At 44.2% G+C, this 17,032-nt stretch overlaps 1 protein-coding gene across 6 annotated transcripts in view; it reads right to left on the bottom strand.

Annotated features, from left to right (window-relative positions):
* The window catches only part of PRDM16 (PR/SET domain 16), a 465,190-nt gene that overhangs the window by 21,463 nt on the left and 426,695 nt on the right, over positions 1-17,032 (bottom strand). For 5 of the 6 annotated variants that reach the window (XM_019493858.2, XM_059716432.1, XM_059716429.1 and 2 more), the window contains 4 exons: positions 12,385-13,786; positions 8,096-8,183; positions 3,694-3,863; positions 2,437-2,514 (listed from right to left, as the gene is read on the bottom strand). In XM_019493858.2, coding sequence (XP_019349403.1) covers positions 2,437-2,514; positions 3,694-3,863; positions 8,096-8,183; positions 12,385-13,786 — 1,738 coding nt within the window. The remainder of the gene's footprint in view (positions 1-2,436; positions 2,515-3,693; positions 3,864-8,095; positions 8,184-12,384; positions 13,787-17,032) is intronic. The other variant, XM_019493859.2, reaches the window with a different exon arrangement.

Here is a 17,032-nt window from a genome sequence, read left to right as displayed (position 1 = left end):
ACTCTTCTGTAAACATAGCACTAATTCTCAGGAGTGCTATTACAATGCAACATTGTCCAGAAGTCAAACCTCTATTACAAAAAACACACACGGACCATTTTCTGGGAGAAGACCAGATCAAATAAATTTTTATTTTCCTAACCTTTGTTAAGTTGTAAGTCTCCTTTTTTGGAAGAAAACTGGACTAACAATCTGTGAATAATCGGGAACATGCATTTTAGTCAGACAAGGGTGGGTAGTGAATATACAGTGTTCATTCAAATAATTTCTGCCCAGTTCAGAGAGTCCTTAAAAAGAATTTACCTGATGTCTACAATCAACATTTGACAGTTTCTGGAAAGGTAGCTGAAGTTTAAATTAGGGAGAAAGGAGATTCTTAAGTTAAACTAATTGTCCATCCCCATCCCCTCCCCCCCAAGTCCCCCCAACGATCCAGTATATTTGTCCAGATGGCCTTTTGCTGTTCCTCATTTTTCTTCATGCTTCTCTTTATACAGTCATTACCACATATTGGGTACATCTGCATGAGACACTTTATTGCAAGCTGACTAATTAGCTCCACAGTAGAGTGTCAGCATCTACACATGCCCTATTAGGGCACAGTAAATTAATTAACTCTGCTGTAGGTTAGCGCAGTCTAGGACAAGTACTATCCTACAGTGCAGTTATTAGTGCACTGAAACACGTGTAGACAGTGACTGGGGCTGGCTAGGGCACAAGGGTGCTTCAGTGCGGGGGCTGCCTGTCAGCTAGCTCCACGCTGTAGTACCCTCATGCCCCAGCCAGACTCTCCGCAGAAGGCTGAGCCAGGGCAGAGCAGCTCCAGGATGACAGGCAAACCCCCCATCCTCCTGCCAGCCTGGGCTGTTCTGCCCCACCTCAACATGCTGTGGTCCCAGGCGCATGTGTAAATACTGGGCCCAGTAGCAATAAACTCCAGTGCAAACTGTGCCAGAGTTTATTGCTACGTGCTAGCTGCATGTGTAGATGCACCCATTATCTCTGTAATGAGCTGAGGACTGTGCATTAAAATCCCTGTGATATTAACTATTAGCACAGTATCACAAAAGTGAAAAAGATCTTAACTTTTGATAATAAGTCTCCAGAACAGTGACCATGGCACATATCAAAACTAGTGATGATCAGGGAACCTGGTTTTCTCTGATAAAAAAAAAATAATCCCCAATTTTTGGATTAAAAAAAGTAACCCAAAATAATCCACATTTTTCTGTGATTAAAATGATATGCCACTAATATATACATACACACATATACGTATACACCTATGCATACACATATACACACACACACACATATACAGACACATATACATACACATATACACACACACACACATATACATACATATATATATATAGTGCATTTCATTTTAATCACAGAAAAATGTGCATCTATATTGTGCATTTTTAATCACACAAAGATGTCCAAAAATTGGGGATTTATTTATTTATTTTTAATCAAAGAAAACCAGAATCCCTGGTGATGATTATTTTGATATACTTTTTGCCTGACATTCAAGCCTCAATTTGTCATTCACTTGTCTAAGCAAAGTTTTTGCAGAACTGTACACTTGCACTCAAACTGAAGCCAGCCAAACAATTTTTTATCTATATTTTTCTGACCAACCTGGAGAGAAATGGAAGGAAAAATAAAATTTGGCAAAAATTCTCCTCTCTCCATTTTCAATGAAAAATGTTTCAGTGTAACCTCTCTCATTCACTCCACTAATATCTAAAACATTTGTTCTGAGTGGGATTTGTACATGAAGCTCCTACCATTTAAGCATGCAAGGTTCAGAATCTGTTGGGCATGTGTAGGGATAAGGATATGACAGGAAGGTGTCAGAAGGTTTGCACACAACTGACCTTGTGTGTATGGCAAGCGCAGACCACGGTGTGAACATCCGCCCCTTCGCTAACTGGGACCAGAGCTTTAACATTTGAAGTATTTCAATTCAAATTTACGCATCCAGATTTCAAAGCAGATATACCAAAAAAGGCCCCATGGTCTCTGACTCTAGGCAACTCTGACACATTATGAAAAGAAAAAAAGAAATCCAGATATGTCCGCAAACTAGCTCACCAACAACCCCCCACAACAGCAGTGTTTAGAGGCATTCAGCACCTTGAGCCCTCCCTGAAGTAAACCATTAATGGGAGTATGAAACAGCGCTCAGATTCAGACTGCTTCTGTGCTAACGTATATGTAAAAAAAAAATAAAAATGAAGGCCTAAATGGAAGGTGCTAAGTCTGACATTTCTGACCCATCTGCATAATAAACAACCTTCCTAATCACTCTGTGTATTGCCTCACTCCTCCACAAGCATGCCGGCAGACCTTTATTGCAAGCAGTAGAATAACACCCCAGGGAACTGGCAGGCAGAGACAGGGATACCACGTGGGGAAAACTCTCACCTGTAGGGTTGTTCCCCTGTGTGTGTCCGGAGATGCCTCGTCAGATTTGCCGACCGTGGGAAGATCTTACCACAGTACCTAGGAAGAGGGAAAGCCAAAGGATTCATCAGTGCATTAAAGCTATGAGGGGTCAAGACGATGGTATGATTTGTTTCATTTGAGGCACAGAATAAAGTAACAGGCCAACAGAAATTCAATTAAGGGTCCAATTCTGAGAATGGACAAGCAAGACTCCTTAAATACCCATCAGGACTGTCAATTACCCTTGTGTGGGGGAACCATGAGATCATCTGCTTGGAACCAAACAGTTCTGCTTTTGGCAACTGCAAGGCACCAAAAAGCAGGAAAATAAGAAAGGGAAATGGATTTCACAATGAACACAAAAGTGGGGGCATGTATTTAAATAAAAACGTATACCAGAGTAGTCAGAACAGGGGCGGGGGGGAGGAGGGGGGAAGTATTAAAGGAAAGGAATTAAGTTTTGACACCATAAAACCCTGCAGCTCATATTTCCACATGTGAAATATGAACCAGCATGGATTTCCCATGGTAAATAATAGAATCCATAGCTTTCTGAATACCCACTTCCAACCTGATCCAGAAACTACATTGCAAAGGTGGACACAGTATGTGTACCACCAAAATGCATGTAACACCTTTGGCATTTGCTCCAAAATGTGATGCAACTGTTGTAAGGAAATTTGGTAACTGTGTATAAAAATACGGGCATAGAGCTACAGATCCTTATTGCCCAGGGTGCAAGCTCTGGTATTAAATTTTGCAGACAAAGGATCTATAAATATGGGTGTAGATAAAGCAGCATGTTGTCTATTTTCTTTTAACAGCAATATTCTGCATAGCTGATCTTGCAATAAGTTTGCATTAGAGAGCCCTGATTTCAACTCTGCCCTCCCAAACCTCTGCCCCTCACCTCCACCCCCAAACTGCCTTTGAAAAAAATGGTTTGGCCTGAGAACAGCTAGACCCATTTGAGGAGGAAGAGGAGGAGGAGGAATTTTTTCCAAGCCAAACCAACTCTTTTAGAGTGAAGGGATCACCAGAATCCTCTTCTCATGCTGCTTCCCACCCCAATGGAGCCTGCTAACTCCTGTGATTGAGAGTGCTCTGTAACGCACCCATCTGACATGGTTTTAAGTCCTGTTCATGTTCTTTGTTGTAGCCTTGTTGACTTGGAGCTGTGATTCCCCTACCTTGCTTAGATCTCCCAGCAGCACAAAGCCCTGCCCTGCCCTTTACCTGCAGGTATAGCGCTCCTTGCCCTTGCGCAGGATGGGATCTGACAGCGTGGGAGGTGGGGACCGGAAGTTGAAGGGGTGATGTGGGAGGGGCTGCAGAGAAGTGCCAGTGTCTGCCTTCATGGCTGCAAAACTCTCCAGTTTCTCTGTCATGGTTTCTATGGCTGACATCTGTTTGTACAAGTAGAAACACCATGTTATGAGCAGCCACTGAAAGAAGAACACTTGAGGCACAAAACATGTCTTAAAGCTGCACTGTGCATCTCAGGGGCTGTAGCTGATGGCTGCTCTTGTCCTCAGAAGCCAGCTCTACAGAGTCAGGGGCACTGAATCCAATCAATGAAGTTAGAAATGATTAACTCAGGCTCCTAGAAATAGTGTGAAAAAACAGCTTATATAGCAGAGTCTGACGGAGGTAACTGCATAAGGTTTTAGAAATGGTACTAGGCATGTGCCTACCTTAGGCTATTTGCATGTGCTTATTCTTAGTATTAACAGCAACTTCACCAAATACCCAGCTTCCCCTCTCCAAGGCCAAGGTGGGGACACTAGATACAAGACCCAAGTCACACAGCAAACCTTTCCCTTGAACCCAAAGCCAACACAGTTCAGAATCGGGGTTCAACAGGTTTTATTTTTAATATAAGACTCTACTCCCCTCACCTTATGTCATAAGGGACTCAGAGGGAGAGGGGGAGGGCCAGACAGACAAGCCACCCCAGTAGGAAGAGGGGAAGGAAGTTTTAGGCTGAAAGCAATTTTCATGAAAAAAGGCAAGTGCTCCAGTGGGTTTGGAGAGACTGGAAGTCAAAGTAAGGAGTTACTGCTGACCGTGGTGATGGGTGAGACGTTGAAGGAACAAAAAAGGATGAGAAGTGGGCAGAGCTGAGGTTGGGCTCAGGATGAGTCAATCCATGGAGAGTTTGGAGAGCTAAGAGGTCAACCTTTTAATTAGATGACAAAAAAAGGCAAGGGAGCAAGTGAAGGTGACAGAAGGGTGGCTGTGATACCATTTCCTGAAGTGGAAGGGAACTCCAGGCAAAATATTCTGGGCTCCCTGTAGGTGGGAAAGTAAAGTTTTGGGAAAGCATCTTAAAACATTACAGATGGGGCATGGAGAGAGAGGAAGGCAGAATACAGGGGTCGAGGACTCAGAAAGCTACAAGAGAGTGATACTCAGTTAACAGCCACTGCCTTGTGGGGAATATGTGTGAACAGGGGGACAGATGCCCCAAAGATGCCTGCATCATCTCTTGTGTCTCTGCTACTCAAAGGCATGATTCATCAGGCTGCAATCGCTGATGAGCAGGATTCAATGACCAAAGTAGAAGGGATAAACAGACTGGGGAAGCAGCAAAGGAATCCAAACAAATACTCATGCAGTAACGAAGGGAGATGTTGTGACACCCATTAGTGCAAATAATCCAAGGGAGACATGCAATTTGGAGGACTGAGCTGACTTTATCAGCATTCAGCTTCCCTGCTTAGAAGAAGCCTTTCTGAGATACCAGGCTGAAAACTTGAAGGAAGCAAACAAGCCAGTAATAAAGCTGTGATAACCTCACAAGGGAAAAGGGAGCACTAAAGGGAGTGGGAGCCTGCAAGCTAGAGAGTCAGAGAAAGCAGGGGAGACAGCAAGTGAGCGGAAGGTAGTAGGAAGCCATATATTAAAACTAGATGCTCTATTGTACAGGAAGGGCTGACCTTTTACACGTTTACACTTTATGACACAGGTCTCAGAGGGGCGGGCGGAAGCGAGCCAAGATATTGTTTAAATGTATCTCTATAAAAAAAAAAGTTGTCTCAATCACCCAAGAATAAATGGTGCAAAGTTGACAACCATTCATAAACCTCAGCAAAAAGAGGAGTAGTAAAACCATTTCTTGTTAATAGACCTGGGGCCCTTGAGTTGGAGGTTCACAGCCCATGATAAATCGTAAGTAACACTTAGCGCCAGCCACTTGAAAAGGTTACTTGTTCATTTACAGCAAAAGCTCTGCCCTAGCTGCCAGTCATGTAACAAAACCATCATGTTAAAATGCTATCTGGATCTCTCAAAGCCATGTCACTCAGCCCTTTGCTGGAGTACCTGGAGATATCTTTTGTTGTGCTTTGCTCTTTAGGCACTTAGTCAGAGATGTTTGCTGGCATGATAGCTGTGGGCTCATTTGAAATTTCTAAACGCTGGCCACAGCCTCTCTAGTGGTAAAGGCACTTTGCTATTTAGGGAAAAAGTGACTCGTTATAATAAAAAGGAAGGAAGGAAGGAGAAAAGAAACTTAACAGGTGGGAAAAGGTTTGTCATTAAGCAATCATAAAGTTGTACCATTTATTTATGTTGTCTAGAGTTTCGTTTAAAATAGACAATGTAAGAATGATTCAACTCCTGAAAGAGAGGCTGCAGAGGAGCACTAGAAGAGAGATCAGTATTGCTTAAGATTTAGTTGGCTTTTAAGAGAAAGAAGGCCCTGTGAACATGCAGTCAGTATTACTGAGGCTGGATTCTGCCCGGTGCATCACCCAGAACTTTGTGTGGGGTGAATGGGACTAGTCACGCCAGCAGGGACTGCAGAATCAGCCCCAGCAGGGGAGCGAAATACACAGATTTCTCAATTGGTCAAAGGAATGCTATGGCTGGACCGTAGATATGGGACTCTAAACTTTTGGGATGTACATTCAAGTCAGGAAGACTGTGGTAGAGATGCACAGCACCCATGAGTTGCATGGGATTTAGGCAAGGGCAGGGTGTGAGGGCGGCGGGGTGGACGAATTCCATGAGATGTGAGATGAAAGAGATGAAAGCATTCTGTCTTCCTGCTTCCACCTAGCATAGTCCCATGACCAGATCAGTGACATAACATGGGAACCACAGGATCATTCAGTTATTCTACTCTCTTTTAAGTGGCCTTTGTACAGTAACCCATTGTACTGTATTAAAAAATCAGTTATCAGGAAGCTGCAGGCTGAGTGATATGTAGGTTTGGGACCATTCTTGGTAGTAGGCTGTTAGAGATAACCAGGCCTCTTATATCTTTTTTTCTTTCCATGGGAAGCAGGGGGGCCTGGATGTCAGGAACAATGTTAATAGCCTTCCACCCAATGCTTGCTCTTGTTGGGGCCTTGTCAATTCCTCACCATCTTGCAGGGGCCCGGCTTTGCCATGGCAGCTCCTCCCCGCTATCAGATCCTTTACAGGCAGATATCCCCACTATTCTAACTCACACAAACACAGGATGTTCCTGACCAGCCTGTCGCCATTATCCAGCCTGCTTGAAGGAAAAATCAGGGGAAGTTATTAACCAAACTCTGGGGCTGATGTGAAACAATGCGGGAACTAAGTTTAGCTGTGAAAGCTGCTGGGACTGAGCTTTCACAAACCTGTGGGTTATTTATCCAAGGTGGGAAACACTAGCAAAATAGAACAATGCATGTAAAGGGACCGCACGACTGACTGTGGAGCAAATATGGAGAGAGGAAAGCCGGTGCTTGACGCACAGAAAAGGACAGTGCACTGATGGCTGGGTTGCTAGCATTATCTCCAACTGAATAATGGGGAGTCATGGGGAGCAGAAGAATTGTCACGTTACAGATTTTAATTTTTCCTTATCCAATGTGTTTTCCATGAACTGAGCTGGATTCTCTCTGATACTGTCAGTTGCTCTGGGTTTAGGTGTCAGGTACACCTTTCAAATACTCTGTGTTAAAGGTCCAATGTGACACTTCTGCAGAGAGTACAGCATTGGAACAACAGCCCACCTGGCTGACTTTGCTAGCCCCAGCCCAGTACACTGGCTGGGAATGGCCCTACTTCTCCTCATCCGCTTTGTGGGGGGTCCTGTGGCTTACTGAGGCAAAGATGGCTCAGTGCCTGAGCCCCTTAGACAACCTAGCTCCTGTACAACAGTATAATCAATGTGGGAAAATGAGAGGTGCACAATCTTTTTCTGATTCAGTAGCAGCACATCAGTTGTAAAATGAAGTGGATCAGGAAGGCCTGATTCTCCATGGTCCTGCACTTTGCAGAGCTCTTTACAGTGACATAATTGAGCATAAAGGAGTTGCAACTGACTGATGCAACTGGTTACATGAGGATCTGTAGCCATGAAGAATTAGATCTGCATTTTAGCAGAAAGAGAGGTTGGACAAGATGTTTCTCCCTTGTATCCTGGCAGGACACACTTTGCTAGTGCTAAAGGAAGAATATAGAAATAATCCCATTGTGTTCAGATCTGGTGTGAAAACTTGGCTTTAAAAGTGAGCGTTGGAAGGTGCTGGTGAGGCAGTGGGGGAGAAGGCTTAAACAGGCCACTGGTTTGGGGGAGGTAGGAAAAAATGTGACTTAAAATATAGCCCTTCTCCACCTCTAACTTCTTGGCACATGGTTGCATTTCTACTGGTTTTACCTGGGGGTGAAAAAGCAGCGGGGAGGGTCGCAAGTACTTCTCCTTTAGGGCACCCACTGGGTCTGTCACCTTCCGCTTCTCCACCCTGCTGGACAACAAGACAGAGGGTTACATACCCTACAGGGCTGTGAATAGGAAAGAGCATAATAAATGCGTCACTGGCTGAGGAACTCTTAAATATACTTAAAGACCATGTTTCTGGTCATCGATGGCTTTACATGGGAATTACAGACAGGGTTCCATAAATCAAATACATGGAAAGCTATTGGAAAATGCATGAAGGCTGAGCTCAAATCCCAAATTTGGGGCAATATTTTACAAAACTGCTTTGCTGGTGAGGAAGAGAACACTTGGAACTGTCGGTACAGGCTTGTGTTGATGCCTCTGCCGCATGGCAATTCCCCCAGGGGTCTAAAGGATCCACAGCTACACAGTGTTCTGATCAGAAACAACATGTACTGAACATCAGCATGAAAGAGGTGGAAGTGTGGAGTCTACAGTAGCCATTTGTTTCCAAGTGTTTGTTTTCATCTTCTATTTAGAACTGGGCCCAATTTTGCATCTCTGATGAGTGCTAGCTGAAATCATTAGATGTTTTGCATTCATTTCCCCTCCCACTGTGTAGGTTTGCTTTGCATTGGCTTTGTCTGTTAAGTGCCTATGGCCAACATTATTAAAATAGGACCTAAAATTTCAGTTCCTAACACTAGAGATAGGGTCCTAAGGCCTGGGTTCCCCGAGTCACTTTAGAAAACAAGCCCTATGAATTCACTTACATCCATCTAAAAAATCCCACACTTAAGCATCAAATATAGACACAGGACCCTGTTTTTAAAAACCCATTAAATCAGGTGACTTGCAAGGAAACCATCAGGTGAATTCATCCAGTGAAGTGTGAATGGGAAAGTAAAATATTTCCTATAGGGAAAAATGTTATGGAAACTGACCCTAAAGAATGCTGTTGCATCTTGAAAACACTAGACCACATTCTACCTCTGTTCCTCAGTCGAAATGTAAAATGACAACAGTGATTTTAAAACCATTACTCCAGTGTCAATAAGAGCAAGATCTGGGTCCGTATTTCAGACTGTTGCTGTATGGATTAAATCACCAAAGGGGTTTAATTCAAAATGCTTTCAAAGTGCTATTTATATAATTTTTCTTGGCGAAAGGGAAACAAAATATCTGAAACTTAGTCACTATTATTAAAATTATGACTGCTATTACTATTATTTTGGTGCCTTAGACATAATAGTTAGGAACTAGACTAATCCAATATGCAATGGCCGATACAGTGAACTTCAGCTAACAATGACCCAGCTAACTCCAGCATCCATTCCTCTTCTTTGGGGAAGTAACTTCTAGTGCTGGGCAAGTGGTTTTCCATGGGACAACCCAACCCACAGCAAAGAAATTAAGAAAATATTTGCCTGAAGCCCTGAGCAAAGTGACATCACCTCATGTTGCACAGTTTTGCCACCCTCCAATACCAAAGACTGGAAATGCAGAGAAGTGCAGATTTGGCCATCAGAGGTAAACCTGCAGTGACTAAAGGATTAATCTGATCTTTTCAACTCTGTGCCTGACAGCGTTACCTTAACAAGGCAGTGCACAGATTTCTGGCTGTCTGGCTGCATTAAATTATATCATCAAGAGAAAATGTCAAGGATTTAAGCTGCTTTGGGGAGAAAAATAAAGGAGCCAAATGATGTGCGATAAAGAGAAATTTAGAAACAAAATATTTCCATATTTTTCAAGCTGGGACTTGGATGCTCTGCTGTTTAGCTCATTACATCAGCAGTTTGAGCTGCAAGCAACTCCACTGTGGACTTTCTATTTTAACATCTTACTCAAACTATTTGCATCCCATGGAATGCAGCAAATGATGCCCTCACTTACATCTGTCTTCTGGCCCTGTACAGTTTTCCCGAGCCTGCTATTTTAATTGGCAAGTGTGTTTTCAGCCCTTGTTTTTTTAGCATTCCTTCTGAGAATGCCCGGTGGTAGAGGAATCCTGCACCAGGCCCAAGCATTTGCCTTTTCTACCCCACTGACTGATTTATTTCCCAGCAGCTCTTTTACAAAAATAAACCATGGCCTGTTTACACCAGAGGCAGATGACTGCATTCGGGTGCCAGACGGCATCTAGTTTGTGGAGCAGCCCTATTTCCACCATGTAAGTAAGCAACACCATATCAGTGATGGCCAAGAGATTGGGGCTTTCTTAATAGCAAAGCAATGAGGGCTCAACTAATCCTCATCTTAGCTTTCAGCTCCTTGGCCTTGCTAGACACTGACACTCTTTTCCGACCTACAATAGTAATGAAGCAGAAGCAAGGCAGATGCTGTTTTCCTCATCTGTGTTTTTACTAAGGAGTGCACACTGCCTTTGCTGTTTGTCCCTCTGCATGCTCACATGAACTGCCTATGTGCCCATAAGGCTGCTAAGCTCCGAGTTTCCCATGGTCAAGATGACTATAAACACTACCTCCAGCAGTGTAGGCAACAGCCTGCTGAGAGTCTGAACTAGAACTAGACCCAATGTACCTCATTGTCTCTTCTCCAAGTTCAGAAAGACAGTCCTGCCCTGGGTTCTTCCCATCAGGCAAGAAACAAGGCAAGAGCAGGCTGTCAACCCTGTGGACCACTCTTTGAAAACTGGAAGCTAAAAGCCAGGAGGTGAGATTCAGCAGGAACTGAGGGGGCCCCAAGTCTCATTCTGATTGTGTACATGTCCAATTGATGCCTGGACCCTGACTTACAGTGGATGCCTTTAAAAAGGAACAGTTTTGTCAGTCAACAACAACTGTGGTTACTATGGTATCTTCTACTTTAACAGCAGGAAAATAACAGGGAGCAGGCGGGGGAATATGGAACCTGACTGAGGCCTATATTTTGTCAGATGCTTTTAGGGAGCTGATGTGTAACTCATGGCGCTTCACAAAAAATACTATGAGTTACAGTGACCACCGCCCCCACCTCCCCGCAACCCAACAGACGTTCCCTGTTGGTTCGGGAGGGAGGGGGAATCGAGCTCCACTTTGGAGCCAACCCAGGAGACGCTGTATGTCTGCAGCTTTTTTCCCCTTAGCTCCACTCCTCGATCCCCTTGATCTATCCCCAGCTCTGGTGCTGTCTGCATGATGGGAGGAAGAGAAGGGAGGGGTTGGAGCTCTTTGTGTGGTTTGCCCAGCTTGTGCTGGAGGGGAGATGGGTAGATTGGAGCCTCCCCACCTTGGTGCATGTAATGAGGGTTAATTCATCACATGATTAGGCACTTTTTAAGTATTCTGCAGCCGTGCACTTCTGTCAGGGCATGGCTGTAGAGCACTTTCAAGGAGCCGATCATATGACAAATGTCACTTCTGTCAGTGCTCTTACTTTTAGAAAAAGATGTTTAAAGTTCCTGCATTAATAAAGATCCCAGGTTTCATCATGAACAGGAATCCGTACTTCAGGAGTCTCAGGTCATAGTCTAGCTAATTTTTTATGTTTTTATCTTGCTGCAAGGCTGCCAATGAAATACCATAAACAAGGCTTTCCTCCCGATATTTCCACTTGGGCTGAAACTCAGAAACACTTGGAATCTTGCGAGGAGGGCACCTTTTCAAGATTTACAGGTGAGAGAATAAGACTAATGCAGTGCTTAAAACAGTTATTTAGTACTAGAGACCCCTGGTTTTCCAAGCACTGTGAAAGGATGAGTATAGATCAGGTAAGTTTTATAGCGATGAGGCAAAATCTATGAAGCAGACCCTCCCCTATAGGTTTTATAGCGATGAGGCAAAATCTATGAAGCAGACCCTCCCCTATAGGTGGCAAGGCTGCCCCATCAGGAAACATCCTACTGTGAGGGACACTCTGTCATGGATTGTACCCTTTGGGGGGGCTTTGGCTGTCAGTGAGCAAATGCCAGCCTGGGACAACCACCCATTTTGTCCTCTTCTGCATCTCTTCCCTCCTGGCTGCCCCTATTTCTATAAGCAGAATAAATGAAAAGAAAAAAAGAAAAGAGAAAAAATGAAAACAGTGAAGTGAGGGCATGGACAGGTGGATGCAAGCTCAGGGGATGGTGCTATTGCTTTTCTATTATGCCAATAAAATCCTTTTCACTCAAGGGCGTTGAAGTGCTTTCACCAAGGAGGCCAAGCACAATCAAGGATACTGTGTTTCTATTCTGGTCTTGCTCCCTAAGACCATTTCCAAATTTGTCTTCAACACATACTGGCTAATGCCTTCCTTAAGGTTAGCATGTGGGAGGAAATAATTAAGGCAGGGTATGTTAATACCTGTATATGGGGTCCATGAAAAAGGGCGATGGCTTAGCATAATGCAGGGATGGCTGCTGAGGGAGCTGAGACTGAGAAATCTTGGGTAGCACTTCACTACCCATTAGCTTCCTTTCCCCATATATGTGGTTTTTCCGGGGCTCCCTCCCTCCATTCTGGCTGGCACGGATGCGGTTGCTGATGCTTAGATCCAGTGGCTGTTCCTCCCCAGAAGATGGGGCTGGCAGGACCTTGGGTGGCGGCAAGATTGGCTTAATCTCTTTTGGTTTTGTGGTGAGATCGAAGGGCGATTCTGAGCTGCTGCTGCCCATTTTGTGAAGGTCCCTGGGTGACTTTGGTTCAGCCTTGACCAGCAAGTTGTGATTGAGGGTCCGCTCCGTGAAAGGATAGAGTGAATGGGGAAAATTGGGGAGGAACTGAAATGGGAACATGGAATGGTATGGGAGGGAACCCATCTTCTTCTCCTGCATTCCCATGAAGCCAGGCCCGAAGTATTTCTCTGCAATGGAGGCAATGGCTTTTATAGAGTCATTGGCTGCCCCTGTCGTAGGCAGCAGCTGCTCTTCGGGGGGAGGGAAGAAAGAGTGCTGAGAATAGAAAAGGGGGATCTCACTCGCATTGCTGACAGAACTTGTGGACACAGAACTGCCGACAAAGTCTGGCTTGCTCTCAGTCTGTTTGCTTTTGTCCTTCACTTTTTCCCTGTCGCTTTCTGCGTCGCTGTCCAGGTCAGACCCAGTACCGGTCGTGGTCTCCAGATCTGTGCCTGTGGTGGTGTTGACATCCTCAAAGTCGCTGCCATCTGACATGTCACTGTTCCTGGCTTTCAGCTTGTCAAGGTAGGAATTTTCTAGGTTGCTTTCACATTTCTCCTCTCCTGAGACAGGCTGGCTGCTGTTGCTCACTGCAGAAATCAGAGGCAGGGCTGGGTTCCCCAAGGGGCTTGGAAGTTTTGCGTCTTGAGTGTGGTTCAGTGGACTCTTGAGCAGCGAGGTGGGAGGCAATAAGGGAGGCCGGGGGTACAGAGAGGGTGGAAAAATCCCTGGGAATCCTGGAGTGAGGGTGGGAAATGCTGGGGGAGCAGGTGAAAATGGAAGACCCGCTGGGTGCGGTCGGGATGGAAAGTAATCGTTAAATCCCAGGCTGGCATGGTTGAGGTTGGGTGAGGGCTTGGATTTGTCCATCATGGAGGTTGGAGTTAAAGGGAGGCCAGGGGCAAAAATCCCCCCAGGGTTGTAATGGTTCTTGCCCTCGCAGAAGCGCCGGTGCTTGTTGAGAGAGGAGGTAGTGCTGAACATCTGCCCACAGTCCTTGCATTTGATCTGAGTGCGACAGTCTGCATGCATCCGTTTGTGGCGGCACAGGTTGGAGAACTGTGTGTAGGATTTGTGACAGACCTCACCTAAAGCATCAACAGAAACCAAAAACAAAAACAATATGAAATTACTATGCAATAGCTTCGCCTACCCAGCTCTCCACATGCTTCCTTGGCAGTTTTCTCCATCCTGCCCTCCCTCTGACCTCCAAGTTCCTCTTTTCCCCACACAGTTAAAACAGACGTGGGTTTGTGGTTCTGGCACTGGATGGGGAGCTCTAGTGACTTGGCTTCAGTTCCCTGGTTCTGCCACAGACTCCCTAAATCCCTTTAGGCAAATCGCCTCCTATCTCTGCCCTTTGCTTCCTTACTTTCAAAACAGGATAGTTGTTTTGTGAGCTCTTAGGGGCAAGTTCTAGCTCTGACTATGTCTGTACAGCACCCAACACCCAACAGCCCTGCTCTTCACTGGGATGTGCAGGGACTACCTTATGGCAAAATAACAAAGAGCAAATCAGTGAAAAAGCCTTGATGGCAGCAAATCTCTCCACATGCAGCTGTCCCCCTGCAAATTTCCAGAAATCTGATGTAACGTGCTCTTCCAGCTCACAGATTTTTCTATTTTTTTAAAATTTTAAATAAAGATCATCACGCACTTTAATCATACTATCTATTTATATTAGCTAGTATGCTTTCCTTGTAGTCTGGCATGGCAGGAAGTATTCAAGGCTGAAGGGAGAAGAACTTTGCCTCATTTAATCAAATCCACCATTTTTTTAATGCCATTAATAGTAAGTAACCGCTCCATAGGGATGTTCTAAAAATATTCTTCAAACCCAGGGCTCAACTTCAGCTAGGAATGAGGTGAGATCTCATGTTTGTTAAATTAATAAGGACTCCCTAGCACTGCTAGAGTTAATGCTCAGTCAGCCTTTCCCTTAATGACTTCTAATGCCAGGATTTCAGCATGTCACTTGCTATAACCTTTCCCACAGGACTCAGCAGGTAGGGAAGGGCCAGGCAAGGCGGTTCTGAGGAAATTAGAATCAAACCAAATCCAAACCTTGTCAGATGTCAAAAAAGTTTAACCCTCCCACCCCCCTCCTTTTTCTTTTTATCATCAAACATCTCTCTGAAGCCGAGGGGTAATTTTTCATACTTCCTCTCAAGGGGGTTATAAACAGGGAAACTGAGGCACATCAAGGTTAGAAGAACTGACTGAAATTTTACAGCGTGTTTGCAGCTAAGCAAGGAACCATGCCTGGCCCTGACAGTTGGTCCCGTGGCAAAACAACAGGCAACACTTTTTTTTCTTTCTGGGGGACATGGGTACCCAAATGTTAAACATTTGCTGCCATGTGTTATCTCTTGGGTTTACATCGGTGTGAGTATCAAAAGATGCCAAAGGGGGCAGTTCATAAAGTACTCCTGCCTAAGCAGCCCTGGAAATCACAAGCAGCAGCCTGTTGAGTTGAAATTTCCAGTAATGCTCAGTAATATTTAGCAACGCGGGCATTTCAAGTACAGGTGAACACCTGAAAATTCAGAAGAATCTTATGCTCACACAAAGAGAGACTCTCTCTCATGTATTGCTGTTTCTGGATTTGGACCTTTCTGAGAATGTCCCAAGAACTGTCTGTCTTTCCTCACGCTGTTACAGCATTTCTGCTTCTGGCCCTGGGCACGGCTGAGACCTGCATCTGCAGCACAGACCTGATGGAAAACATGGTCGCCAAACTGTCTTAAAGATCAAAAGAGAGTTCAAGGTCAGCTGATAACTATTTTGTCCAAATTTGCTCCATCCATCCGTAATTCATATCTGAAGCTTTGCTTGTTCTTTTGAGCTATATACACATGCTTTCAGGCTTCCTGGGTGTTTTCTGCTTTGCTTTATTTTCATCTATGTCCTTGTTGGTTTTTTTCCTGTTACTTTACAAAGGCAAAAAAGGAAACGAGTCTCACACTGTTTTAAATAGAGAGAAAGGTTTGCTGGAAACTCCAACCTCTATTTATATGGGAGTTTGAGGAGATGGATCTGCCATGGTCTGCAAAACACAGAAATCACAGGAACTAGCCCTACGTCCCAGCAGCTGCTGCTGTACCTCTGTATTTCTTACTGACCAGAAAAGAGGGGTTGCAAAAGGGCAATCTCAAAACAGTGAGGCACTTGCCCTTCTTTAAGTGCTGTTATAGCTCAGCCAAGGAAAGGACAGAGCACCTAGACTTAGCTCTCAAATTTGGGGCTTTGGGCTTTAGGTTAGATGTTTGACTCTAGTTCTCTAGCACGAGTGTTCGTCTTTGTACAATCACATGTCCGTAGGGCACAACAGACTGAGAGGGGGCGACAGTGTCTGTAGGGCTGTGAGAGTGTATGTGGGTATTCAATAGAGCACGTAGATGGGCCTGTGTGAGCACAAGCGTTTCCATGTGTGTGAATTTATAACTCCCTCTCAAATTACTAATAATTTTTGGAGAAATGTCACATTTTTGGATTTATTTAAAAGATGTTTGTATATTTTTCTTTCCAGCAGAAAATTACCCCTTTCTAATTTTAACTATGTCTCCTTTAGCAAGTGCCAAAAGATGTTATACTGCGGTTTGGAAGATACATATGAGGTTATTATAAACAGTTAATCTACTTTAGCAAATTGTATCAGAACAGAATGTAATTTTTGTCAACATGTGTTGGCTGAACATTGGGTTTGTGGGATAAGCACCACTTTTCTTATGGTGAGTACGTATAACACAAATGAATAAGCAATATATAATCATCTCATGCAACGGAAACTTATGGAAAGTTGAAGGGTAATATTAAAAACGAGTTTTTCCAAAGGAAAAAAAAAAGTATATATAAAATACACACACACTTCTCTATCCCCTAAAGAGTTCCTGGATCATCTTGATATTTATGTAATACAGACATCACTGTTCTGCTAAAGATACTGGAGATTATTTCATTATTGTAAACCACGGCCTAAAAACAAACCAACAAACAAATAAAACCCAAGACTTGTTGAAAAGCAGTGACTCGGGAACTCCATGTAGACTCTCCCCTGTCGCTGTTCTGCACTCTATGATTATAAAAACATTAAAGCCATTTTGCTTCATTATCTCAAGTACAATACTGCAACCATTCCAATTAAAGAGAAAGAAAGCATTCCCTCGGACTGTGGCCCTATGTTTCCCTAAGCAAAGCCAGCAGGTCCCATGGAGCCCTATAAACATTTTGTATGTTTTATCCCACTGTTAACAGAGTCCATATCGACTCCACCCTGACACTCGTGCACTGGGCACAGTCACTCTCCAATTCTTTTCAACCCTGATTTGGACTGC

This window comes from Alligator mississippiensis, chromosome 13 (assembly GCF_030867095.1).
Source record: "Alligator mississippiensis isolate rAllMis1 chromosome 13, rAllMis1, whole genome shotgun sequence".
NCBI lineage: Eukaryota > Metazoa > Chordata > Crocodylia > Alligatoridae > Alligator > Alligator mississippiensis.
Note: the sequence above shows the minus strand (reverse complement) of the source record. Positions and strands in the feature narration are given on the sequence as shown.